This window comes from Lygodium microphyllum, chromosome 24 (assembly GCF_053477565.2).
Source record: "Lygodium microphyllum isolate KBCC chromosome 24, Lygodium_microphyllum_v1.1.10, whole genome shotgun sequence".
NCBI classification, from domain to species: Eukaryota; Viridiplantae; Streptophyta; class Polypodiopsida; order Schizaeales; family Lygodiaceae; genus Lygodium; species Lygodium microphyllum.
In genome coordinates, this window is record NC_141158.1 from 96252564 (window position 1) to 96280334 (window position 27771).

The 27771-nt window shown below is 40.2% G+C and overlaps 1 protein-coding gene across 2 annotated transcripts in view; it reads right to left on the reverse strand.

The window, feature by feature from the left end:
• Nucleotides 1-9131: 9131 nt before the first annotated feature.
• Nucleotides 9132-27771, reverse strand: part of LOC148015393 (cyclin-dependent kinase D-2-like) — a 52486-nt gene continuing 33846 nt past the window's right edge. For both annotated transcript variants that reach the window (XM_087665303.1, XM_087665304.1), the window contains exons 5-7: nt 17112-17347; nt 16712-17005; nt 9132-9423 (exon numbers count right to left, since the gene is read on the reverse strand). In XM_087665303.1, coding sequence (XP_087521429.1) covers nt 9348-9423; nt 16712-17005; nt 17112-17347 — 606 coding nt within the window. In that variant the 3' untranslated portion in view covers nt 9132-9347. The remainder of the gene's footprint in view (nt 9424-16711; nt 17006-17111; nt 17348-27771) is intronic.

A 27771-nucleotide genomic window follows, 5' to 3' on the forward strand; every position in this document is an offset into this window, starting at 1 on the left:
TGAAGGCTTTGTTTGTTTAAAATCCTATGCAAATAAATAAAGTGACATATTTCACCAATCATACTATCCACATGGAGGATAACATACACATAACAAAACAATAAGAGCCACACACACACACAATCTATAGAAATATGATGAGCCTTTCTAGTCGTGAGATACTTGAACCCCCATTTTGATTGTTATTAGTATTCATCTAATAATTTGTCACATCTAATGTGTCATTTATGTTTTTAACCGGAAAAAAGTGTTTTGTAAATTAAAAACCCAAAGGAAAGAGAATATATTTAATGACCATATATCCATTCTGATCCATCAATAATTATCTCTACCCATTTCATTATTATGGCCCTTATTGAAGTCTTGTTATGGCATTTTGTTATTATGGCCCTTGGCCATTCATTGTCATTTGACATTTCATGATATTGTAAAATGTTATTTTCTTAAAAATTAGAAATTTAAAACACACTCCTTGTGACCATTCATTTTCACAATCCTCCATTCAATTTTTTTATGGTCTTTGACCTCTCATTAACATTACTACATTGTAAATTATTGGTTCCTTCAAAATAAGAGGGTTAAACCCCACTCTTTGACCATTTATTTGGATTATCCTCCTTTCAACCTAGTGATAATTCAATTTCATGATCCTTGACTTTTATTGTGATCATAGCTCTTATTTGCTTCTTAAAATAAAACATTGGAAACATACAAACCTAATCCTCTTAGAGTTGCCTAGGGGGTATCGGAGAAAGAAGTGATGGTGGTAGGTATTACACGACCAAGGGTTTCCATCTCATAATATGAACTATAGGCTATGCTAACCCCAAGTCTAAAGGAACAATTGTTATATCTTGTATAGAGGCTACAAGCCTCCATAAAGCTACTCCAAGCACCCCCAAAGGGAATGAACGATGGGTAATCCAATCTCCACTAGAGTGGCATATACTAAAATTTTCTCCCTAATGAATGGGTTGGGCAATCCCTCCAAGCCCATCATACTCCATGAGCTAGCCTCAATCATCCATCTTTGCCTCAAAGGGTAGGTGGCATCCCTAATTGACTAATTTCTAATAGAAAGCTCCCCAACTGATATACCCACACTTGAGCTAGCCTTAGTTATGAAGATAGTGTCATGCACCTCTACCTCATAAAGTAATTGGTGTCCCTAACTAATTGATTGCCAATAGAAAGCTCCCTAGTCACTATGCCAAAGGCTAGGCTCTATTCAATAGCATCCTAGAAGGCTCCATAGTTGATACACTTAAGGCTAGGCTCTATTCAATGGGATGATCTTGCACCTCATACTAGCATCTAAGCCAACCAATTACCTACTACTAAAACACCATAGTCCACAAACCTCAAAGTACAAGGCCCTCCTTGACTACTAACTATCCCATAGGTGCCTCCACAAAGCATATCTAAAAGGGTCCATGAAGTTCTACACTACTCCAATGTTTGTTGCAAGTGGGAGTCCACTCCATATAATCCTACTTCAAAATATGACTACCAATCCATATTTTGTACACAAAAAATCTCACTATCCTCCATCATACTAAAGAAGTAGACCACATCCACTCTCTTAGGTCCCAATCTAGCTCCTCAAAGGCTCCACCATCCAAGATCCATAGCCACCACTCTTGTATGTAGCTCAAGCTTCCATGACTTCCATTCTAATCCTATGACTTGGATCCTACTCCAAGAAAGGCTAAGGAAAGCTATGCCATGTTTCACGACCCAAATCTAAATTGCATTTGTCCTATATGGTAAGTTGTTTAGAGAGCATGAAGACCACATCTACCTACAAAGGGACACTCTATGCTAAAAACTAAGCTATCCCACCAAGGTCCAATTGCACATGCTCTATGCAAATAGGGGAAAGCTACTCCTTTAAAATCATTGCATCAATCTTAGCCATCTAGCCCTTAATATCTAGCTCCCCATTGCCTGCTACTAAAGAAGGCTCTTCACAAAAATGAGAAAGTCACTCCTTTGGAATCATTACATCAATATCTCAACCCATCTAGCCCCTATTCTCTAGGTCCCAATGCTTTCCACTAAAGGATCCCCACATCTCCATCATCATAGATGTCTTTACAAACTTTGATAGAATATCTAGGTCCAACTTCTCAAATAGGCCACTAAATGTGTGCACACTCTTCAAGATATAAGCCATCTTTACCCCCCTTGGTGACCTACACATTCAAAATTCAAACTCAAGCACCTTTCACGAACACTACCAAATATATAACATACAAAAGCAAAAGTTGGGGAGCATGGTCTTGTAAAGGAGAAGCTTCTAAGTCCGTCCACCTAACATAAGTCCACAAGCCACCAACCTGCCCAAATTTTTCCAAATCCCATATTTCAAGTCAACAATTTCCAATTCTATCTCTAAACAGTTTTGATGATGGTCTACGAAGCTGCATTGGCTCAAGAATCCTTGACTCTTCTAAATTACATCACAAGAAATTCTAAACTAAGTAGCATAGCTAATAAATGCAAGCTGATCATAAGCACCACATGAAGTTTTAATACCAAGCAATCACAAGAAGGAAGACCTAGTTAACCACTAGAGCTCTATGCACTAAAGAGAGATACGTTGTGCTCTATTAAGTTAGCTTCCACTCAATAGAGTCTACCACCGTCAGCTCGTTCCACAAGTTCCATGAAGCACTAATACAAATTGTTAGCCTATTTTGTTGTGGATTTCCACTTAGAACCCAACATACTTTTTTCCCTTGCTCACCCATTTGAAGCCCCAAGTGAACTTCCCAATCTATGTTGGAGTTGGGATTCGTAAGAAAACCAATTGCTTTATGCTAGTTGATATTTTCCCTAGTTGTAATGAATAACACCTCTAATCCAATCTCACTCTCTCAAACATCAACTCATCCTCCTCAACATATCATCTATATACTTTGAGTCTAGAACCTCTCTCTACCCTCACATGCAGCCAAAGGCTAGTTAACCCACTAAATATGAAATGGAGGACACCACCTTTGCAAATAGTAGAACAAGGTATGGATCCAAAAGCACCCTTTTTAACTGACCTCTCCAACTCGAACTCCTCTCCTTTCCGCCTTCTTATGATTACCCTTCTTGTTGTTAGCTATCATGTGAAGTGCTTGAGGCCCCATTGATCCACTCATGTAGAAGCTTAGTTGGGCCATGGTACCCTCCCAAAAGTCTCAATCAATCGTATCACATGTCCAAAAGAAGCATTGCAATCAATGTCCACCACTACGTTGGGCCCATTCCATGGTGTCAAAGAAAGTAAAGATGTCCAATATACATGATCTCGGATGGAACTAAAGTGATAGGAATGAAATTGGCCCCCAATTGTGTTGGGCCGCTGTCCTAGGAAGAACTGTCTACACTATCTCCTTTATATGCCCAAAAAGAAAGAAAAGATGAAGAAAACTCTATCCTTATATCCTCCATGCTCACAATGGTAGCTCGTTCTTGCATTTCTTGTACCTAAAGGTTATGATCTCTAACAGATTCATGTAACAATTGTTGTATGCTTTCCCAATCTACCCTATAGCACAATCACCAAAGCTCTCTCTCTCTCTCTCTCTCTCTCTCTCTCTCTCTCTCTCTCTCTCTCTCTCTCTCTCTCTCTCTCTCTCTCTCTCTCTCTCTCTCTCTCTCTCTCTCTCTCTCTCTCTCTCTCTCTCTCTCTCTCTCTCTCTCTCTCTCTCTCTCTCTCTCTCTCTCTCTCTCTCTCTCTCTCTCTCTCTCTCTCTCTCATCAATTCAACAAAATCCACAACACAATCTCTTTCCATCTTAGTCGACTCAGTCTAGTCCTTTTACAACTACTCAATCTCCACAAATAGTCACATCCTCCACCCATCTTCTCTCTCACTCCATCTAGTACAATCAACTCCAATAGAGTCCACTTACTAGCCCACTCTAGAGAGTTTTCAATCTTTTCATCAACTCCCCCCTATTGTGTGGCACCTAAGGGAGAGGGCCTAATAGTGAGATGTGCCCAAAGACATTCTATGACCCTGGCAACACCATCCAACCCAAGCAAAGAGGCAAGCCGATGGGAGAATAAATATGGCAATGAGTTTACAACTCATAAGTAGAAAATATAGCCTAAAAGGATGCATTTTCCACGGTGCAAACATGTTTTTCTCAAGTGGAGGAGAGGTTGGCTATATAGCTCTAATTATTAAGAAGAGTGAAGATAAATTTAAAAACATGAAAACAAGAGTGCGAGGAGGTACACAAGGAAATTAAAACAAGGAAGAAGATACACAAAGTAGGATAGGCAATATTGTTCTATAGTTAAAGGAGCTACATTGCAAAAGAAGATTGAATCTCATGTGGGATTAGGGGGCCTTCCTAATAGGTGGTACCAGGAAACATAAGGTACTAAAGGATGAAGATGGCCAAGAATGTTCGAAATCATAGAGGTTAGAAACCAAACTCAAGAAAATATTAGAAAATCAAATGTTCAACTTGGTGACACCATGATGCATCAGTAAACGAGGGAATACCTAACCAACTTTGGAATTTGATATCCAAGATAAAAATTGGAAGCACTAAAGCAATCCAAATATTCAAAGGATAGAGAGAGTTCAAAAATCCTAAGTGCTAGGCTACTTAGGGTCATTAACTTACATAGTAGTTCTTATAATCTTAATAGTTCATTTTCATTCATTCCAATGGCACTCCAAAGTGGATTGTATATGAAATATTGCATTATGTCATTTTGTCCTATATGCCTTTGAGGCACATTAATATCACAATCTTCCTTCCTTTCTTCTTTCTACTCCCAACATTGCTACCTCATTGAAGGGTATCCTAAAATCATGCTCAATTCTCTCAAGGTTCATGCCACCTCCTCTACAGTCTCTGATATTTACTTCTAATCTCTAGGTTGTTTACAAACTGCAAGTTCACAAGTCAAATCTAAGACCCAACATGAATGGGGATCTAGGGCCAAAGCAAGTGCATCCAGAGTCACAAGGAACTAAGGCATGATTCAAAAGCGTGGTCCTTGCCAACTACCCAATCTATCCTCAAGAGTTGCCCCAATCACCCACATAGAACTCACCAAGAAGCCCCAAGAGAAAGCTTCCCAACCATCAATAGCCTTGACTCTCCAAAAATCTACGCCATCTCTTATGAAAAGGAAGGCCTCTTATGTCTAGTGCTCTCCATACAACACCTTGGAACAAATATCCCTGCCCTACTAATCCTCTAAGATCTCTAAGCTATTGAATTCTCCTCCAACGACCAAGAGTCAACCTTATGCAAGGTTGCCACCACCTAATATCTAGCCTAATCTACAAGGCTCACATTGTTATGATGCCACAACACATCCATCCACTCCGCTCATGGGGAAACTATGGGGTATGCCAAACAACTTCCAATTTGATGTAGTTAAAGACGAGAGGGAACTCGATGCCATGCATAGACATTTGGCCAACCGATATACTGGCCAATGGATTTTGGAGGGATGTAATGTGTGCCTCCTGAACCACAAATTGCGGCTCCATCATTGAAGCAATCACTTATGTTGCCATCAATGGCTAGTATTAGGTAGCATGTTCAGTTGTTCGTCGATCATATCCAAGAGGTGCGTTCCCACTATCTAGCACACAAGGAATGGCCATGCATATGGGCCACTACTACCAAGCAACTCCAACCCACCATTTCCCAATCTCACTAAGACAAGTGCTCCATCATGTAGTCATAGATTACCTCCACTACCTTCTCGAAACATAGGACGTAGGTTATTAACTACAAGATCTTTCGAGTGAAAAGGGATTGATAAAATTCATGGAAGAAATCAAATGAAAACATTTCAACTAAGTAAATAAGGAAAATGAATAGAACAAACTAATGAGACAAAGACTTACAACACAATGCTCCAAGATATCTTCTTCTATTGCTTGCTTGAAATATGAGTCAAGTACATTCTTTTATAATATTCTAGCTTGGACACACACCTCACACTTTGCTTATGGGATTTGGTTACATGTGCCTCTAGCACCTATATCTCTAGCACCACATACATTTTTACACCCCCCATTAGTGCTAGCTTACCCTCTAGATAACTGTACGTAAGCATGTGGCTTACCCCCCTGAATTCCTACAAGGCCTCTCATGCATACAATGCCAAACAAAGTGTAGGAAATTTAGAAAGAGTTTCAGTAGATTCTTAAAAGTTTGTCTCTTTTACAAATTTTTACTTTTATCCCCGATATTCTTTCTCGATGCCTCCAAACTTGTAACAACATTTGCACCTTGGTTTCCCTACAATCTTGCTCTTTAAGGCCGTTTCTCCCGCAAATCCTACAAATAATTCTTGAATAAGAACCTTTGTTGTAAAATGCAATTTTACTACAGAGCTCGATGTAGAGTCTTGGCGCTTCTCCTTAAGTTTACCTTCTTGCTCATGTATGGCGGCTTCAAGTACATTGAGTTTTCTATCAAATACATTCCTTAGTGTTACTACCACCTGCTCAAAACCTTTGTTAGGTTTATCCACACTATTAAGTAGTACTGTGATTGCTTCATCCTCTTCTATATCTTTGCCTATTGAAGACAGATGCACTTTCAAACTTTTAAATTTGTTTATTTTAAAGATGTCAAGGAATCATACTGATTTACATCAAACCTGAAAATTTCCATTAACAGATTGATTTTAGAGTTTTTTGCTCGAGAGTTGAAGGTTTTATCCAATTCATTCCAAGCTTCTTCTGCTTGTAGTCCTTGATATGTGATAAAGAACATCATCTAACAAGCCCCATGCTATTATACCAAGTGTTTTATTATATCTTCTTTTCCAATTTGGATCATCAAGCTACTTGGATTCCTCGAATATTTCCCAAATATCTTTTCTCATCAAATGATACATGATTTTCATTTCCAAGTGTGAAAACCATTACCATTGAATTTATCCACTGCTTCGATTTCAAACATTTCAAGAATGGAGAGGTCTTACCAATGACTCATGCGACAATGTCTAACTCCGATTTATGAAAAGAAAGGGGATATTTGGGAGGTTACAAGAGTGTTTGATCAATGAGGAAACCCACATACAAGCACCCCTTTATGCTTTTAGAATATCTGATTTACCCTTTCACGAGTCTGAATAGCATTTTTACAAGCAATTTGCATGACCAATGTGAAAGCACCTTTGTAGAAACTAGTTCAAGAAGAGGTAATGTGAAGGGTGATGATGTTGAACCGGTTCGGACAGCAACAAAGTTGTGAATAAGCTTCAAGGCAAACTGGTGTGAAAGGATTTAGACGAGAGCCTTTTCAAAAACCGTAGTTCAAGATTAAAAATGAATTTTAAAAGAAGCAAAGCTTGTCGTCGCAGCCCGTTCAACACGTCATATTGCAAGCCCGCGTCATCAATGCGGCGAATTTGGACAAAGGAGCTGGAGACGGCTTCACCAACATGATTCGGATCTCCAATGAGCAATGGCTTGACTCACAAAGAAGTGTATAATTACCATGGAAGAGGGGATTATCCTCGCCTTCTTCTCTTCTTCAGTCTTCTTGCTGTAAACAGTTATTTCCTTTTGTTAACCCTTATGGCCTGTGAGTTTGGAATAGCTGCATACTAAAGGCAACAGATAATCATCATGGTACTATGGCCTCCCATCCACTTGTAGATAATTAAGGGTGAAGGAGATAAGAGAATATTAAAATGAAATGAAACAAAGGAGATGATAAGAAGTGGCTAACTTTAACTAGCTAACTCGCTCAACCTGGCTCTGACACCATGATAAAATTCATGGTAGATCTAGAGCTAGATTGCTAGCTAGGGTGAAAAGTAATCACATGGAAACATTTCAATTGAGTAAAGAAGGAAAATGAATAGAGCAAACTAACGAGACAAGGACGTACAACACAATGCTCCAAGAGATCTTCTTCTATTGCTTGCTTGAAATATGAGCCAAGTACACTCTTTTAGAGTATTCTAGCTTGGACACACACCTGACACTTTGCTTATGGGATTTGGCTACATGTGCCTCCAGCACCACATACATTTTAACAAGGAGGTGTTGAATGTGCCCGTTAAGGTTACTAGAATGTGAGAGGGAGGGCCAGATTTTAGCACATGAATTCATTGTACACTTCCCATCAGCACCTCGCTCATTGCCAAGGCATTGCTTATGGGACATGTTTTATCTTCATGTTTCCTCTAACCTTGGGGGATGCCACTCAAGAACTAGTCAACAGCCTGCCTATGATCTCCATTCAAAGGGTGGCTTCACGACCTCTACTACCTTTAGTTCCCTTGGCACCCTATTACTCCTCTTCCCAGGCTGTGCAAGCTGGTTGAGAACTTCATATGCCTCTGAGGCACCGCGCTCCTTCATACATGCAGTGACAGGGTTAAAGGATAACCGAAGGTGCAGGTCACAATTGCTGAGGTCAGGAAAACATCTTTGGAGCTGTAAATCTAACCTTGATCTAGTGTTCGTTACAAATGGTTTCTTGATACAAAAGGCCTAACCACAACCTTTGATCTCTCTATAGACAGTAGTGTAACTATTAATTGAAAAAACCATTCAAAAGAACCAAGAGTCCCCCTGATGGTAGCAATCTCATGCCTTAACCACCTAGGGTACCTGTTGCATGTCTTATTGTTCATAATTTCATTACTTTAATGTTTCCTGCATTGATTCCAACCGAACATAGCAACCTGCTTTGGAAGAGAACAAAGAATTCCATTTTTAGGTGACTAATGCTTAAAATACTCCTTTTTAGAGCAAGAGGAGAGTTCAAGGGGAGGAAATCTAGATTTAAGTCTTGACCCACCAACATAGTTTATTATTAGATACATTTTTGAGTGCCTTTCTGAACATAAAAGCTCGCATTATTCTTAACTGCGATACTGCCTTGATCTAGGCTTTATAGATTTCTCACTTTCCATTAATTATACCATTTAACAGTGGCATTAACTGAAGACCCAGAAACAATTTTAAGAAGAATAGAGAATACAAGAAACAGGTTAAAAAGAAATTTCAGAAACAGTGGCCACAGCTACTTAAATACAAACCGAGAACCTTCTCAAAAGATCCTTAAATCAACATACAGAAACATTCTTCCATATGACCAGAAGGAAAAAATTCCCGTCTTCTTAACAATATAACACAAAAGACCCCACAATCACCATCATGTATGTTATTAGCACAGAAACACAGCATTTCATTAGCTGAGATTTTACTCCCATGTGACTTATCATGACATTCGGAAAATATTGTTGTCCTTTTTAACAAGAGGACAAAAGTCAGGGTTGATGTTTAAGGTACAGGTGGAAAGAAGCACAATGGGTGGAGTAACAGTTTCCAATTATCCAAGAAATAATTACACATGGTCTTGAAATGCTTGGTTGAATGCAGAGTCCATATCTAGCTTCCTCTTCAAATGCGATCTGTCAGTACTGTAATCAAATAAAGGGTCAACAATGTGTTAGACATCCAAGCCTTTTTGTGCACCTAATTTACATTATGAAGCATAAAAGACGCAATCTTCTTAGCTACCCTTGATCCATATGGGAAACTTTTCGTTTCACCATGTGCACCTACCTACACATGAAATTTTTTTATAGCTTTTGCAAACAAAAGGCCCCAACAAGTGAGAGTCCACCTCCAAAACAGAGACAAAACCTTTCACATTTAAGAGGCAAGATGTACAATGTCCCTGATGCCCAAAACAGAGACAAAACTTTTCACATTTAAGAGGTAAGATGTACAATATGCCTGATGCTCATGTAACTAAGCTTTCGAGGGCTTAGTGTGACACGTTAATCCTACAATTGATCTATATTTGCAAAATAGGGGAAACTTGGCATTTCACTATGTGCATATAGCTACAGTTAATTGGAAAATTGAAGCTCTTCATAACCCTTGCAAACAAAAGGCTCCACAGGTAAGAATCAGCCTCCCAAAACAGAGAAAACCTTGACATTTAAGCGGTAAGATGTACAAGCTTCCTGATGCTGCACATAGCTAAGCTTTGTGAAGTGGTAATCGACCTAGACATATGGTATTGAAATTGTATCAATAATGGTCAACACCAACAACATAGAGCAAACGTTATACATGCAGGTAGTTAAATTCAGCACTGGAAGAAGCTTTGCTCATCACAGAGACCATACCAATCATAGTCGACCAGCTGCAACTTACTGCGTGTATGATTGTGAATGGCTGTAACATACACTTGTTTACTCAAAAAGGGCTTGTTTGTCAATAACCAACAATAGCTATAAGATGATGAATACGGATCAGCTCAAATCCACCTCCATAGTACACTAAAAGTAGGTGCTCAAAGAGGCTTTGCTCATCAAAGGGATCATAGTCCATGATCTGCCATCTAGGACAACATATATGATTGCTCAAATTGTATAACATACTGATCTACTCAAACAGCAGGAAGGCCTTGCTTGTCAACTGCAACAGGTCCAAGGCATGGAGAAACTGCCCAAAGAAAGTGCATCTGTCTGTCTTGAAGCTAAAGCTAGTGTTTATCGGATGAAGATCACAGACCAAGTGTTGCACACTGCTTCAAATCTCGGACTGGCAGGATGAACACATCTCAGTCTTATCGTGCTTCAATCATTTTAAAAAACAGTGCTGGTCATGTTTGAGCAAAGTCCAGCTGCAGGCCAACAGACTGTATTGACTAGACTATCACCTGAAGGGGTAATAGACTGTCTTGAGTGGATGAAAAAAAATTGCTTAGTTGATTACCAGGTGTCTGACAGATGAGCCTTAATCCACAGCACAAATCTGCACAACGATCATAAAAACTATGCATGTCCATGTCATGGAGCTGAGGCTGAACTGTATCAAATAGTAATGGAGATTACAATTCTAAGTAGGTAGCAGGCGTGGCAGCTGCTGGGAGGTCACCAGGGCAGCAGCAGCTGTGCAGAGGAGCAGACAGCAACGTTCCAATCAGGGCAGCTCATGGCAGCAGGTAGCCGTTGAAGGCTGATGATGGGAATAGCGATGGAGAGGTAAGGGCGCCTGGACCAAAACAATCAGGGATGGAATAGCCATGCCCCAGATGCCCTATTTAGAAATTTCTGTCTAACCAAAGTTCTAGATTCTTGTCTTTTTGAATTAAATATCTAAATTTGCATCTTGGGGCTGTATGAGAGCCGAATGAATGAGTTCGTAATTATGGAATTAATCCATGGTAACCATGAAATGTGTTTCACAAGGCATGAAACACAAAATGCATTTCACTAATGAAATGTTTTAGTATACAACATTTTACATACCCATTTCACTCAAAGGGAGAAACACAATTTCTATTAAAGGCCCACAAATCTCCTATTGAAACAACAACATGCATGGAGAACCTCCCCTAGCAATGGTGCGTCTCGACTTTGATTGCAGATAGTGATTAAAGAGAAGAGGCTACAACCAAGATGTCGCCCTAGGATCCAACATGCATACGAGACATGACACAAGCCATATCCTCCCATAAAAGGGACTCAACATCAAACTCACCTCCCAACCATAAAGTCAAACGGGCTCACCCCCCAGTCTGGGAGCTAGTAGCACTTTGGGTCACAACCACATCCCTAAGGGTTGGCATCCCAAACCACCAGCCCACACCATCCCGATATACCAATGCATTGGCCAACGAGCCAAGAGTCCAAGACTAGTGATCGCACAATGATGTGCACAATATGCTACTAGCACCCATCAAGATGTCCAAGGATGTAACACTCCCCCCCCCCCCCTTTAAGAATGATTGTTGTCCTCGGCAATATCCTCAGACACAAAGTGGGACAAAAGACTCATACCGACTCCTTAGCAACCTCCACCTCCACATGGTTTTTCCACTTGACCAAACACTTGGGATAAATGGTCCAACAAGATTGTTTAGTCTAGGGTCAAGAACCAATTCGAGTTTGAGTGAAATATATCAAGCAATGTCCTCAAGCCTCGAGACTTCCTTAATCGAAATAATCAGTTCACCATGTCCCAATCGTTCTTTCAAATGACTAATATAGAAAACTAGGTGAGCTCACATTTCAAAGATAAATCTAGCTCGTAGGATACACTACTTATATTCTTGGTAATCTAAAAGGGACCACAGCACCTCAAAGATAATTTATAGCCGATAGTCATCAAATTAGAGTCCTTCGAGACATTAAGGTAAACCCACATGCCCTCCTAGAACTCTCGAGGAGTACGACATTGATTAGCATAAAACATGGCACAATCCTAGGCCATTTTAATGCTTTTCCTAGCAATCATTATCTCCTGCATATCATGCAAAAAGTTGACCACACACTACATTTTCACTCTCACTGAGCTTAACAACAATCAATGGTTTCAACTCATAACCGTACATAAGCATAAGTGCGCTATAACTAGCAAACAAATGCTTAGCACTATTATAAGCAAACTCAATCTAAGGAAGATAACGATCCCAATCAAATTACCTATGACAGATACATGCATGCAATATATCCTACGTGGTTTGATTTATCCTCTTGATCTGTCCATCGATTTGAGGATGCTCAGAGTGTCAAGATATGCTAGGGTTTGCATACACAAAACACAGAATGTACGAACACAACTGAAACACAATAACTCAGACAGTAATGCAATAAACGAAACACAAAATGCAAAATGCAAAAAACATAAACACAAGCATAGAAGAGAAAGACAAAGGGTTCTCTCTCTCTCTCTCTCTCTCTCTCTCTCTCTCTCTCTCTCTCTCTTTGACATCAACATTTGACTCCCCCTTGCCTTTCTCTCTCCGCAACATCAAGACTTTCCTGATGCTTCAAGACTGACTAACAAAATAAAGTGTAATACCGATGCTATAGTAAAGTATTACATTAACATTCAAATTAAAATTAACATGAACATCAAATGTTAAATGAATAACTAAGAGAGAATTTTCAGAGTTTCGGCTACTGATGATTGTCTACCATAGATTCGGAGTGGCAGCTCCCTGATCTCCTTCATCGATACTGCCAAAACTCAATGCATATGAATCACCTCAAAATGAGAAAACCCAAGTATGAGTACCGGATAAAAATCGTACCTTGTCATACCCATCACCCCCAATATGTGTCCCCCCGTGTACGCGCACCTCTCACTAGTAGTGTCCCATACCACCCTAAATGAGATAAAAGTGTACCTATCAAGCATGAACCATATCTATGAGCAAGAGTGGTTTTGTGCACATCATCAGATCTCACATAAATTGCAGGTTCACACTCCGATACCAATGTAATCCCCCTAGGATCCACCTTGCCTCCACACAAGACATGACACAAACCATATTCACAAATAAAAGGGACTAGACATCTGACTCACCTCCCAACCATAGAACCAAATGGGCTCACCTCCAAGCTTGGGAGCTAGCAGCACTCCAAGTCATGACCACATACCAAGGCTTGGCATCCTATACCACCAATCCAGACCATCTCGATGTACAAATGCGTCAAGAGTGCTGATCACACAATGATATGCACAATAAGGCCTTAAGTCCTATAAATAGGACTTGGCTACCAGTGCAACACACACTAAGTCACTTCATGACCACCATGACCAATGCTACTACTGCCCATCCGAATGTCCAAGAATGTAACATAAACTATTATATATGTTGTGAAACCACCTCTTCAGTTTCCACACTTCATTTAGGGTTTCACACTGACAGTCCCAAAAAGGGTTGGTATCCTCATTTTAGTCATTTCGTCAACAGGTGCCCACTCAGTGGTGCGCCACCCTAGACAACTTATGCCTATAAATAGGCCAGCACTTCATTCATTCTTCATCTGACTTAAATCATTCTTCACCCCTCTTCCTTCATCATTAGATACCCTTCCCTTCTCTCTCTAGCCCTTCCATTGCCCTCACACCCCTTTCAACGAACATTGCGGTTCGTGGTTCATGGTTGCCTACTCCATCTTCACTCTCTACTTCAAGCATTCTATTCCATTGTCACGTTTGCATTTTGGAGCTTCCCTACATCTTGGCCTCAATCCTACATAGTGCCAACATCCTCTCCTAGCTAACAACCATCAAACTACCTATGTTTGGGACTTCTCTACCTCGCATCAGCTCTGTCCATCTAGCAGCAGCATTCTTCACCTCACGACAGCCTTCTCACCCTTGCGTCATCTCATCACCATCGAGGCCATCACCCTGACATTTGAGGACTATCATTTGCTCCCTCAACAGGCGATCATCTTCCTCATCTCTAACAGCATCAGAGTACTGCAATTCACTCCTTCAACAATTGTCCTCCACCTTCCAGTGGTTACTTCAATACCCCATTTCCTGGATGACTGTGTTTCGCTCCCTTTGCTCTACAGATTTCCCATAGGTGTTGCTGCTTAATTTAGATGGGGCAATGCAATCATCTTCTAAGCTTCGGCTCCACTGTATCAACTTTCCTTCATAGCATGATTCAATGCATCATCACTGTGTTCTTGTGTTTCTAAGTTTCTCTTCTCTCTCAGTGTTTGTTGTGCACACTCTGTGTTTCTCCCCATAAACCCCATTGTCTCTCTGGTCTCTTAGTCTTTTTTTGTTTTTACAGTACCATCTGCAACTCCACATCGAGGAGCTCCATGAAATCAAGGATAGGGAACTTGATGCCTCTGATAACAATGGATTTGTCTATTAGAACATAGGGGGGAGGCAGGGAGTTACACTAGTGTAGAGGGAGGGTGGCACACAAGACAAGACGGAGGCAGCAATGTTCAGGAGTGGGGCGGGGTGATGCAAGTGGCATAAGGCATGATAGGCTGGAGGCGGAGGTGGCGATGTTCCAGCAAGGGGCAGGGTGGTCATCAATTGCTGTGGTCAGCTGCTAATGTCATTGAGGGCAACCCTATCTCACCAATCTTTGAATCGAGCAACCCTATCTTATCAATCTTTGAATCTGATTCTCCCCCCCTCTTGATGCAGTTTATATTTAGCCACATTGACTTCACAAATGGATATAATTATATAAATGTGTAACCTGACAAATAAATTCCAAGACTTCCTTCAAACTTTTCATTTTTGCTTCATAGGTACACAACTACATCCAACCACGGAATGGACACAATCCTTGTGGCATAAAGAAGTTTCACAAGGTACTCTCTTTGTTGGCACCTACTAAGAATACACAAACTGCAAACTAATGCTACAACCCTTAAATTATTCTTCGTGAAGATTCATTAATTAAGGAGAGAATGTGAGAGATGCATCCCAACTGAATCTTGAGTAGCCTCAACCCATGTATGTTCACAATATATGAAGCTTTAATGGCCCAGGCCATACTACTAACACTCTTATCAACGTGCAGCTCTTACAATTGCTTAACTGATTTAAAAAATGTCTTTCTTTCAAGGGCATCAAGCAATGAGAAGCTTATAATAAGCTCAGACAGCTGTGATGGCCCAATGTTGATTGTGCCAAAACTAAGGAATCCTTCCTCATGGAATGTGATGCATGGTATTGTATGGAATTAGGATGGATATTCTGTTGCTAATGAGAAGCTTATAATAAGCTCAGACAGCTGTGATGGCCCAATGTTGATTGTGCCAAAACTAAGGAATCCTTCCTCATGGAATGTGATGCATGGTATTGTATGGAATTAGGATGGATATTCTGTTGCTAATGAGAAGAGAAGATTGCAAGATGCAAAAAATCACTACACTATATACAGGAGAAACTTTGGCTGTGATACATGCAATGACAATATTGAGACATTACTTGCTTGAACCTGAGCTTGTAAGAATGATAATCAAACCTTGCATAGAACAGTTTCTTCTTAGTAGATCGGTAAACTTTTTATCTATGTTTGACTTTCAGATTCTCCATATGAAAGAGAATAATAATCATGTGGCTCATGTTTATCCAAGAAACAGCATGACTCCCTAGAGATTCATGGTCAAGGCCACCAGTTAGATCTATCTTTGTGATCCCACATGTTGATTTGTCAGAACTGCCTATGAATTACGGCTCCAATCAAGACATCAAGGATATTAGACCTGATCAATGTTTGGTCTCTGTTGCTGTTGAGTGTAATATTACTGAACTGAGTGTAATATTACTGAATAGTCTGAGCAAAACTGTAGTGATAGCACAAATGATGATGAAATCATTTGCCAAAAAACATCTGCAGACACACATGCTGGAAATCTCTGGTAGCAACATAAATATTAGACTTGACCAATGTTTGGTCTCTGTCAGCATTGAGTATAACATTGCTGAATCTGAGCAAAACTGTAGTGATAGCAGAAATAACAATGAAATCCTTTGCCAAAAAATATCTGCAGTTCAATGTATAGTTCTTACACCTACATTCTTCAATGGTTTTGGACTAGTTCCTTTTAATCTTTCCTGTGCATTAGGCTTCTTCAATAGGGGTACTACACTCTTGTTTATCTGCAGGCCATTCCTGTGTGTGTATAATGCAAGCTCCATTAGACAATGAATATGTCTTTGATAATTCAAACTGAACTTTTTATTCCTCTTACTATGCTATTAGCAGAAGAAGCTATATTTATGGATAAAAGAACGTAAATTACAATTAGATATCGTGCTATATTATAGATAAAAGAAGATAAATTGCTATTAAACGACAATATTTGTCTCATAGGCTAAGTAGAGCATTTCTTCTACAATGTATGATGAAAACAAAGTCAAATACCTTGCAAGTCACAGGAGTTTGCTTAACAATAGTGAGATTTTGTTTACCTGTTGAGTTTGGGCCTAAGAAGTGGATTGTGTGTGTCAAGTGACATGGGCACTCCAAAATGCTCAGTTGGAGTCTCGTCAACAGTTGTATAGCCTTTCTCCATCTTCCCTGAATGTACATCAGTGCTTCCTCCACCAGGAAATAGCATCACCCGCCTAGACTTATTGGGAGGTGAAAGTACAATCGGTCCAGGGGAGGGAACATGTTTGGGTGGACCTTCCACACCTTCAGACCTAGGTGGGGGCCTTGATAGCAATTCTGGTCGAGTAGGTGCAGGTTCAGTGCTGAAATACCTGCAAGAAAAAGTTGACTTGCACTTTTTTCAAAGATCTAATAGCCAATAGCTAGACTGATAAAGGGTTAAAAACTGCTACGATGAAAACCAAGACAAGTGATAACCTGTGTTCTAAGGCCTGTTGAGCAGAAATGCGAGACTTTGGATCAAAAGTTAGCATTCTAGCCAGCAAATCCAGTGCATCTTCTGTTGCCATGGGAAACAAAGACCTCAAGGGGGGTGCTGGACAGAACTGAAACTCTACATAATCAGGAAGGGATGTCATATCTGGCCATTGTGATTCTTTTGGAGTTCCGAAGGCAGCAAATATTTTTCCAAGCTGATCAATATCAGATGAACCCTGCATAGTTCAATAAAAGTGCAGTGGTCCAAGATCAGAGGTGTGGATCCATGTAATAAGCAAATAAATAAACAATGGAAGAACTGACAAGTGCCATGGAGGGAGGGAAGGAAGCAAATTCTTCATATTGTACCAATATAAGAATATTTTTCTGCAACAGCTCCCATTTCATATGTATAGGAAATAGTAGAAACAAAGCTTCCAGTAGTTCTAGATTAGATAATCAGCAAACCTGATATCCCTCGCTTCACTCTTTTGCTATACACGATTTTTGGTTTAAACAGATGGTTGTTTCAGTATGTATGTAGACTAAAAGCTCTCAACAAGATTATGGTCACTAGTACAAAAGCTATGGAGCCTCCATTGCTATCTTACTAGTAACGATAGTGATGCAAAGAATATAATAGAAAGCTCCACAAAAGGTTCTCTTACTTATATATAAAACCACAATTAGGTCATTTTATGTATTCTTGGAGAGAAAGAAGATTGGCATTGCCCCTTCTCCTCCTGTAAATACATAAAAGTGACTTCTTCATATTGTACAAATATAAGAATCTTTTTCTGCGAGAAGCTTCCATCTCAGGAGTAAAGGATATACTAGAAATAAAGCTTCCAATGGTGCTCAGTTCTAGATTAGATCATCAGCAAACAGGATATCGCCTCACTTCACTCATTTGCTCTGCACAAATTTTGGGTTTAAAACGATGGTTGTTTCAGCAGGTACATATACTAATCTCTCAACATGATTGTCACTAGTACAATAGCAATCGAACCTCCATTGCTGTTGTGCTAGTGACTATTGTGATGTAAAGAATATAGTAGAAAGTTCCAATGTAAAAAATATGGTCACTCTTATTATAGCAATAGAGATTGCCCTACTTTGAAAGAGAGAGAAGGTTGGTGTTGGTTGCCACTTCTCCGGCCTCTGTTCAGCTAAAAAATGCATTACTTGCTGATTCGCCTTTAAAATAGCCCCAAAACATGCTTATTAATGAAAAAACCCTAAAATAGGGCACAATTTGAGAGAGTTTGTGTGAAACCCTAATTTAGGAGGGTCCATCCTCATCTATAAATAGACAAGCTGCCCCCATTCAGTTATGATCCTTTGTGCAGATTTTCAGCCATCAATCTTCCTCCACCTAGCTGTCCAGTCTTCGTGATTGCTACTCGCACTGCTGCATTTGACACTCCACAATCATTGCTAGCCTCCAGAGTCTCATACAGCTTGTGTTTGATCTTCATCAGCCAAGCGACAAGTGCCCCACTCCTGCATTTGAGCCCCAGTCCTCATCACCAACTTCCATAGAGACTATGCTTGCTTGCGTTTCGTGTCCTCCAGCCCAGGCAACAGCTCCACATCTGCATTTGCACCTTCTAGCTAATGCCTACCTGCTCCATAGCTTTCTCTACTAACATCAAGTGCTCCACCAACCTCTGGCGATGCCTTTAGTAGTTTCTTCACCTTCAACACTCCGATTGGTGGTCACAATACTTAGGATTCATCTCCAGTGGACGTAACTCTCCAACACTACTCCTTTGCCCTTGGGCACTATCTACACTCTTACATTCATTTATAGTATTCATTCACTCAAGAGTTGTGTTCTTTCACTCTCATTTTACTTGTGTTTATTTCTATGTTTAGGTTTTGAGATTCGCTTTTAGGGTTTGATTTTTGCACGTTTGAGTTTGTATCGTTGTGTTTTTGCCATATTCATACACTCTTTGTTTCCTCAATGCAAACCCTAGCAGCTACTCCACAGTTTTCCTCACAGCCTCCATTGGTGTTATACTAGTGACTATTCTTATGTAAAGAATATAGAAGCCTAGTCTGAAAGAGTTTCTCAAATCCTATCCATAGACTTATAGTCTCTTTACACATACAATGGCCTATTATACAAGCCACCCTTAGACTTTGAGTTCATTTGATGTATTGTCCTATTTTGAAACAAAGAGAAGATTGTAGTTACCCCTTCTCATCTCAAACTCCTAGCCGACCTTTGTGGACTTTACTTGGTATCAAAGCAAGGTTAGTGCATCAAGTCTCCCTTTGTGATCTTGAAAAAAAAGCAACTTGCTCTCATGAGGTCAAAGCTACCTTAAGCAAAGCCGCAACTTATTTTTAGCATAGAGCTTGGGTACAAGCACAAGCAAAGGGCCAACTTGAGTATGATAGCAATGGGCTAGCTTGTTTGCAAAAGCAAGGAGTTTAATTTGATATCGGCTAGCTAGCCTCTTGAATCTCCCTGAAATTCCTCAATTTCAGCTGTGGGAATTCAAGTCCTAGGCCCTCAATTCTAAGCACACATCCCAAGATGGCTGTCAAACCCTAATTTCTACTGTAAATTAGGATTTACAGTAAAGATTTTTTCGAATATCTCCACGTCTAATGACTCGAATGGTTGGATTCTGTTGAGATAACTTGCAAGGTGGCTGGGGGATGAGAGAGAATGCTATAGAAAAAAAAATTCAGAGTTTCATCACGAGAAATGCTGAAAAACTACTGCTGTCCTACTCAAACAAACATGAAAGCTGTCACCTACAGCTTAAGACCACTAGAAAGACTATTGTCCCCTCCTATATCCTATCACATGCACCAAAAGGACCTTGGCTGTTGTCACCTACTCCTAGAGGGCTCCAAACTATTGTCACTTGCTGTAGGAATGGTCATCGATGGCTGCAAATCACATCAACACCATCTCTTTGCTCTCTAACAGTCTTCTCCTCTCTCACAATGGGTGGAATAGACTTCCATCAACCCCCAAAATCAGCTACATACTGTGCGTCTTCTATCCCGACAGTCACGTATGCTGCCTAAAGCCACCAGTACTCTTTTGTAGTTTGCACTACTTCAGGCCTCAACCTCCACGTGACTAGACCAATCAATTGCTGCACAATTTGCGCTTGCTTCATCCCGACAGCTTGCTCATCATTTTCAGCTGCTGCGCCATTACATCTATCCCAACTGCCCTATCACGCAGCCTGCAGCCCGGTTGCGCCTACCAACAGCCAGTGTCTCTCACCTAGTCAACCGATACCCATTTCTACCTGCACACATATTCCCATCTCTATCACAACACTATTTTTCATTAAAATATTCAGCTCCTAAATCTTAATCAGCATCAAGTCACTTAAAATTGCTCCCATTTGCATGCGATACCCCTCGTAAGCACAAATTTTGGGGATTTAATATCAAACCTCAATTTCCCCCAAAAATCTTCAAAAATTTTGGGGCTTTTGCTTCAAAATCCCAAATCTCATCAAAATTTTGGGGATTTTGCATTCCATGCACAAAAATTGATCGATTTTGTGCTGAAATTTAGGGCTTTTCACATTCGAGCTTCAATTTCACCAAATTTCACTGATTAAATTTCGGGCTTTTGCGAAATTTCCCCAAATTCATCAACATTGACGCCAATTATACCTTCTAAATCAACGTTCATGCGCATTTGAATCCTTCTGGCTGAAAATTCTTCATCCATGCTTTTTCAAAAATTTGTGAGTTTGTCTTTTCTTTGCTTTCTTTTTCTACTGTACTTGCACGTGTACTTTGGATAGCAGCTAGTTACAAAAAAACTAGAAATTTCAGCAAGCAATGGCCAAGCAAAATGAACATGTTTGGGGACTCAAATACATTAGATGGCACTAATTATCCCATGTGGGCATACATGATGAAGCATGTACTTGTTGCGAAACAACTTTGGGGTTATGTATATGGTTTAGAAGTTAGGCCTGCAAGCCCTACTACATAGAATGTCATAGTTTTTCTGGCTCATTCATAATCACCAACAGATCTTCAGCTCCAGCTCCTCTTGCACCTCCCATAAGAGATCAATTGAGATGGGACAGGCGTGATGCCCAAGCTCATGCTTTGATTGCACTTTTGAGCAAGAGACAAGTTATCCCACATATTCGGTCATGTACAACGGCCCAGGATGCTTGGGATAAGCTTGCCCCACTGTATCAAGTGCACAATGAGGCTCGTGTAGCCTACTTGCGTAAGTAGCTTGAGATGGAGCACATGACAAAGGATGATTCTGTGGATGCCTACATTACACGTGTCAAGGACATTACTGAGCAGCTTGCTAACATTGATGAAATCATTTCCGATGGATCTCTTATATCTACAATCTTGGCTAGTCTATATGATACTTATCAAAGTTTTGCCACTATACTTCGTTTACTTGTAAAAGAATATGCTAATGCTTATGCATTTGATGTGTTGGTATCACTATTGTCGCAAGAAAAGCAATCAAGGCTAAATCGCTCTTAATATAAGTATGGATAATCAAGCATTTGCAGCCGACCATCGTAACAAAGGGAAGTCATAGCAACCCTCAAACTCCAAAGAAAAAGGCAAAACAACTTCTGTGGACTCCTTAAGCACCTAGGATGATGGTGCTAAAAAAAGAAATGCAATTATTGCACAAAGAAGGGGCATATAATTGAAGAATGCAAAAAGAGGATGGCAAGTGAAAAGAAAAAACAATCAGGAATGAGTGTTGCTAAAAATTCAGCAAATGCAAAGGATGCAACAGCACATTTGGCAAGCTTAGACATTGATCAATCTTATACCTTTGTTGTACATTGTTCATGTGACCCTTCCTCACATAAGCATCGTCTTAAAATTGTAACACTTGATATTTTGACAATGGTGCTTCTAAGCACATAACGTCCTTTCATGAATTGTTTGTATCATTTGCAAATGTACAAAAGGGGGGATCAGTTGTATATGCAAACAATGCTTCATATGCCATTCAAAGCATTGGCCAGATTTCCATTATTGCAATGGATGGGAAAACTATATCTACAATCTTGGCTAGTCTATATGATACTTATCAAAGTTTTGCCACTATACTTCGTTTACTTGTAAAAGAATATGCTAATGCTTATGCATTTGATGTGTTGGTATCACTATTGTCGCAAGAAAAGCAATCAAGGCTAAATCGCTCTTAATATAAGTATGGATAATCAAGCATTTGCAGCCGACCATCGTAACAAAGGGAAGTCATAGCAACCCTCAAACTCCAAAGAAAAAGGCAAAACAACTTCTGTGGACTCCTTAAGCACCTAGGATGATGGTGCTAAAAAAAGAAATGCAATTATTGCACAAAGAAGGGGCATATAATTGAAGAATGCAAAAAGAGGATGGCAAGTGAAAAGAAAAAACAATCAGGAATGAGTGTTGCTAAAAATTCAGCAAATGCAAAGGATGCAACAGCACATTTGGCAAGCTTAGACATTGATCAATCTTATACCTTTGTTGTACATTGTTCATGTGACCCTTCCTCACATAAGCATCGTCTTAAAATTGTAACACTTGATATTTTGACAATGGTGCTTCTAAGCACATAACGTCCTTTCATGAATTGTTTGTATCATTTGCAAATGTACAAAAGGGGGGATCAGTTGTATATGCAAACAATGCTTCATATGCCATTCAAAGCATTGGCCAGATTTCCATTATTGCAATGGATGGGAAAACTATCATGTTTGAAAAGGTCTTGTATGTACTAAGCATAAAGAGAAACTTGCTTTCAGTTTCAACCATTGTATGTGCTGGTTTTGTGGTCAAGTTTCACATGGATCGATACAATGTCTATAACTATAGTAATGGGGATACCCTCACTCTCACTGATACTTTGTACAATGGACTTTATTAGCTTGATTTGTATAAGAGGAGAGCATCAGAGGATGCATTATATGTTGATGCCACCATTGTGGATGACACTGAGTCATGGCATACTTTGTTTGGTCATCTTAATTATGGCAGTTTGCTATGCCTAAGAAGCAAAATAATGGTGCTCAATCTCCCTCCATTGAAAACATCTACTCACAATGTATGTGAAAGTTGTGTACTTGGCAAAATGCGTCATGCTTCATTTTCCAAGGGTGATACTATGCCTGCTAATCACAAATTACAGCTTGTGCATAGTGATGTTTGTGGGCCCATGCATGTCAAATTCATCGAAGGATACTTGCACTTTGTTACCTTCATTAATGATATGACTCATCATTGTTGGGCATGTGCTTTGAAGCACAAATCTGAAGTGTTTGCATGCTTTAAAACTTCCTTGACCTTGGCTGAAAATGGCAATGGATGCAAGCTGATTACACTACCAATCAAGAGGGGGAATATATGTCACAGGAGTTCAACTCCTCCTTGGCTGAAAGGGACATTATCCATCAATATACTAAGCCTTACACACCTCAACAAATGACACGTTGTACACTATCACACAGTAAAGTTTCCCCCAAAGTTTTGGCTTGATGCTATCATGTGTGCAATGTATATGCTGAATTGCAGCCCAACTAAAACATTGGCTGATTGTATGCTTTATGAGGCTTGGAATGGCCAAAAACCAATGGTGTCACATATCCATGTCTTTGGTTGTTTGGCATATGCGTTCGTGCCACAACCACAAAGACATTAATTGGAAGACAAGGCTATCAATGCAACTTTATTGGTTATAGTGCAAAAAGTAAAGGGTACCACTTGTGCCAACCCTCCACCAACAAGATTTTTGTTAATAGAGATATGGTATTCACTGAACATGTTCATCAGCCCTTCATGGACTGCAAAAATCAGCCCAATGTGGGCCTATGGACATGTTTGAAAATTTGTTGCCTTTATTTCAGCAAGGTGGTCCTGATTTTGGTCAATTTCAGCAACCTATTGAGGATTTACAGCAAGAAACACATGCTGAACAGCAGCCTGACTTTCAGGCCATTGATCAAGGCATTGCACCCACTTCACGTATAACCACCATTCACAATTCCAATGCTTTGGCTACCCATTATGATTGGCATGTGCATCAATTGGAACTGCTTTTCTAAATTGTGATCTTCACAAGGAGGTTTGTGTCACTCAACCTACTGGATTTGTTCAAAAAGAGTTAGAAAGTTAAGTGTGCCATTTGCATAAGGCCCTCTATGGTTTAAAGCACACATCGAGGGCATGGTATGAGAAGATACATGCACACTTGATTACTCTTGGCTTCAGTAATTCACACACTGAGAGACACTTTATGTCCACAAAGATAGGGATAGCTTCTTGATTCTCATTCTTTATGTAGATAACATATTGTTGATTGGACCTCATGAGACATATAATTTCAGCTTTGAAAGCATGACAAATCTTGACCACTTGCACTACTATCTTGGCATATAGTTTACTGCAATTGAGGGGGACATTATTTTGCAACAGTCCAAGTATATTGGGCAACTTCCTGAGCATTTTCAAATGCAAGACTACAATACAAGTCTATCTCTACACCAATTGAAACAAGCCACAGGTTTACAATTGAGAAGCAAGAGAATCTTTTGATGCTTCTCTTTATTAGCAGGCTATTGGTTTTTATTATACTTGTATAATACACAACTGGATATTCAATTTGGCGTCTCTTAGTTGGCACGCTTTATGCACAACCCGGGTACTACACATTGGCAAGCAGTTAGCCTTTTGGTCAATCTTAGTGTGAGATAGCAATTCCACTCCTATCTACACTAACAATCAAAGTGCCATGGCAGTTGCGAGGAATCCAATTTTTCATACTCGTACTAAAAACATTGAGGTGCATTATCTTTATGTCAGAGACAGGCTCCAAGCAAGGGAGATTGACTTGGCTTATATCCCTGCACGGGACAACTTGGCACATGTGTTAACAAAAGTTCTCTCTAGAGAGAACTTCGAAGCCTTTCACAAGGCTCTTGGCTTGATACCATTTGGGGATTGATTTGCCTATTCCTTGTATACATTCACAACATTCACTCGACGGAGTTCCTTGCATTTATCGTGTTCATCCTATGTCCTGGTGAATGCTCCTTATCTCATGGGCACTTTTTACCTTCTAGCTAGAGAAGGGTTTTTTTCCCGTGTGAACACCTATCAATAGGTGTGGTACTTACGTGTCCTTATCTCATGGGCACTTTTTACCTTCTAGCTAGAGAATGGTTTTTTTCCCGTGTGAACACCTATCAATGGGTGTGGTACTTACGTGTCCGCTTGACCACTTGTGGGACACGTCTTAGCAGCCCATCGGGAGGGGAGTCTAGAAAGCGCCACTTGGCACTCGCAAGGAATGTCACAGGGTTTGCGATCTAGGTCTTCCCAAGTCTGCCCCGAAGCGGAAGTATCCGGCCGTTCCCACTTAGGATCAACTTGAAGTCGGGGTTTCTTTCCTATCAGCAAAGTCTCTAGGAAGTACTTAGCATCGAGCTCCAGATGATCCACTTTGAGTAGAAACAACAGAGTCGAAGCGGATTTATGTTGCACTTGGTTCATGGAGAATGGCAAACAAGAGGGCTGCAAAGCTCAACCTCTTTGCCCATAAGGCATAGTCCCATTCCGCTCCCCTAAAACAGCATAAATCGAGATTCTAACTCAACTAACTCTAGGTCTTCACAGTATCGTTGTCACGTCTTTTGAGAAAAGTTCCCAGCTAACCAGGACCACTCTTCCGTAGAACGGACCCAAGTCACGTCCACCGCACTTTCCTCGGGTTGCTTAGTTATCTAATTATCTACCACATTATGTTTGACATGCAAAAGCAGCTTCCTTAATTAATCAATTTAAACACAAATTCCTTCACGCAACTTAGGCACTGGCATAAAAAAACAATGTCAAGCAAGTTCCTTTTTCAAATATCTGATCTTTAATTATCATATTCTTGGAATACATCAAGTATCATGCCCGAAGGCTATCCCAATAATCAACAGGATTACTGCTCCAAGTTTCGCCCGTAGACTAGTACACGGGCCTCGAGATCCCATCTCGAGTCACGTCGGCCTCTTGTGCGGGATCTGGAGGCAAGGAATTTACGGCCAGAGCCTCCCCTGGCACCCAAGTATCCTCCCGCTCCAAGCAACACCCACAGAGAGACCTCTCGCGGTGGGTTTGGTCCATGTACCCGGCGTGGCTAACAACCCCCTTGGATAGGGCCAGGCAGGCAGTCAGAGGTAACTAAACCTGCCTCTCCCTCCAAGCTATTAACCTGAAGCATTAAGTATTTGGCCTTGAATTAGTTCCTTAAGCAAAGAAGTTCAAACAATGTACCTAAGTGTACAATCATGATCATTTCTGTGATAGTTCGTACGACCAACTACTAAGGTGTGATTCCTTTTTCCCGAATACTCCCAGCATTCGATCCTGGATTGTTCGCAACTTAGAGAGATTCCAAGGGCTTGGCAAGCTAGGTTGCTTATTTCCTCTTTTTCTTTGGGTCAGGGTTTGTAAGTAGTTCAAGATCTCAAGTAGTCTAAGCTAAGGGCAAACAATCCATAGTGTCCTACTTGATTGAGGAGTCTCTTTCAAGTCGAGAGGCCTACATGGTGAGAAGAACCACAAAAAAGTGTGCAATCAAGATAGTCCCAAACAAATATGGGTAAGGAATAATAGAGATCATATGAGAGCATACGTGTTGATTGTGTACCCAGAAGAGATGAACTCCCTTCAATTAGTTATTGACTCCTCCTAAGTCTTCTTTTCCTCCTTCAGTGTGAACAACAACTAGTCTACTACTTCACTCTTCTCCTCTCCTCTCTCTCCTCTCTATTCTCCTCTTGTGTGCAATTTTAATTTGTGCAATTGGGTCATCAATTTGTGGTTTAAGGATCTATTCAACAACATTGATATTAGAGTAGAGGTTTAATTGGTGGAGTCATTATTATTAGTCCATGGGTTCCATACATGCATAAGAATCATCATCATCAAAAATTCCTTCTTTTATCTACCAATTCAAGTCTTTATCCCTCACTTTGTGGTTCCAAACTTCTCTCTCATATTTAACTCGGGATTGCACTCCTCTTTCCAAGACAAACAAACATCCTTTACATTCATAAAATCAAAGGCTTATCTCAAGCCTAGTAATCAAGTTTATATGGGGGGATTGATTTCATATCTATCCACATAGAAGGGGGAGGTATAAAGTCCCTTTCAATTTTAAAAATATTTTTTTTTTAAAGTGAGAGCAACCAATGTAGATGTACTCTATGTGATTTAGCCAAATAGGGAGGGGTTTATCATTTTCAAACCCTTCCCTACAACCATCAATACTCGTGCCATCAAACTATTTCTAAATGCACAACCTTTCACATAGAGGGTGCGGGAATCATAAGTACCGTGTGATGTGATTTAAAACTTTCCCGAACATTCCTGTGATCTTTTCAAAACAAAGCGTTCAATCATAGTAAATTTTTAATACGATTAAGACTACCCTATGCGAGTTTATACTTATTGTACCCATATCATGCGGAAATGAAGAAGGTGAATTTGATGGAACCTGAACTTCCGCAAGAGGGGCATTATCGGCTTTCGTGCTTCGGGTGGGGACTTCTACATGTGCCCCTCTTACTCTCGCGTGTGCTTCTCTCATGTGGCGCTTTGGGGCCATCGCAATCGGGGCTAGGGCAGGTGGAGGGTGTGCTGA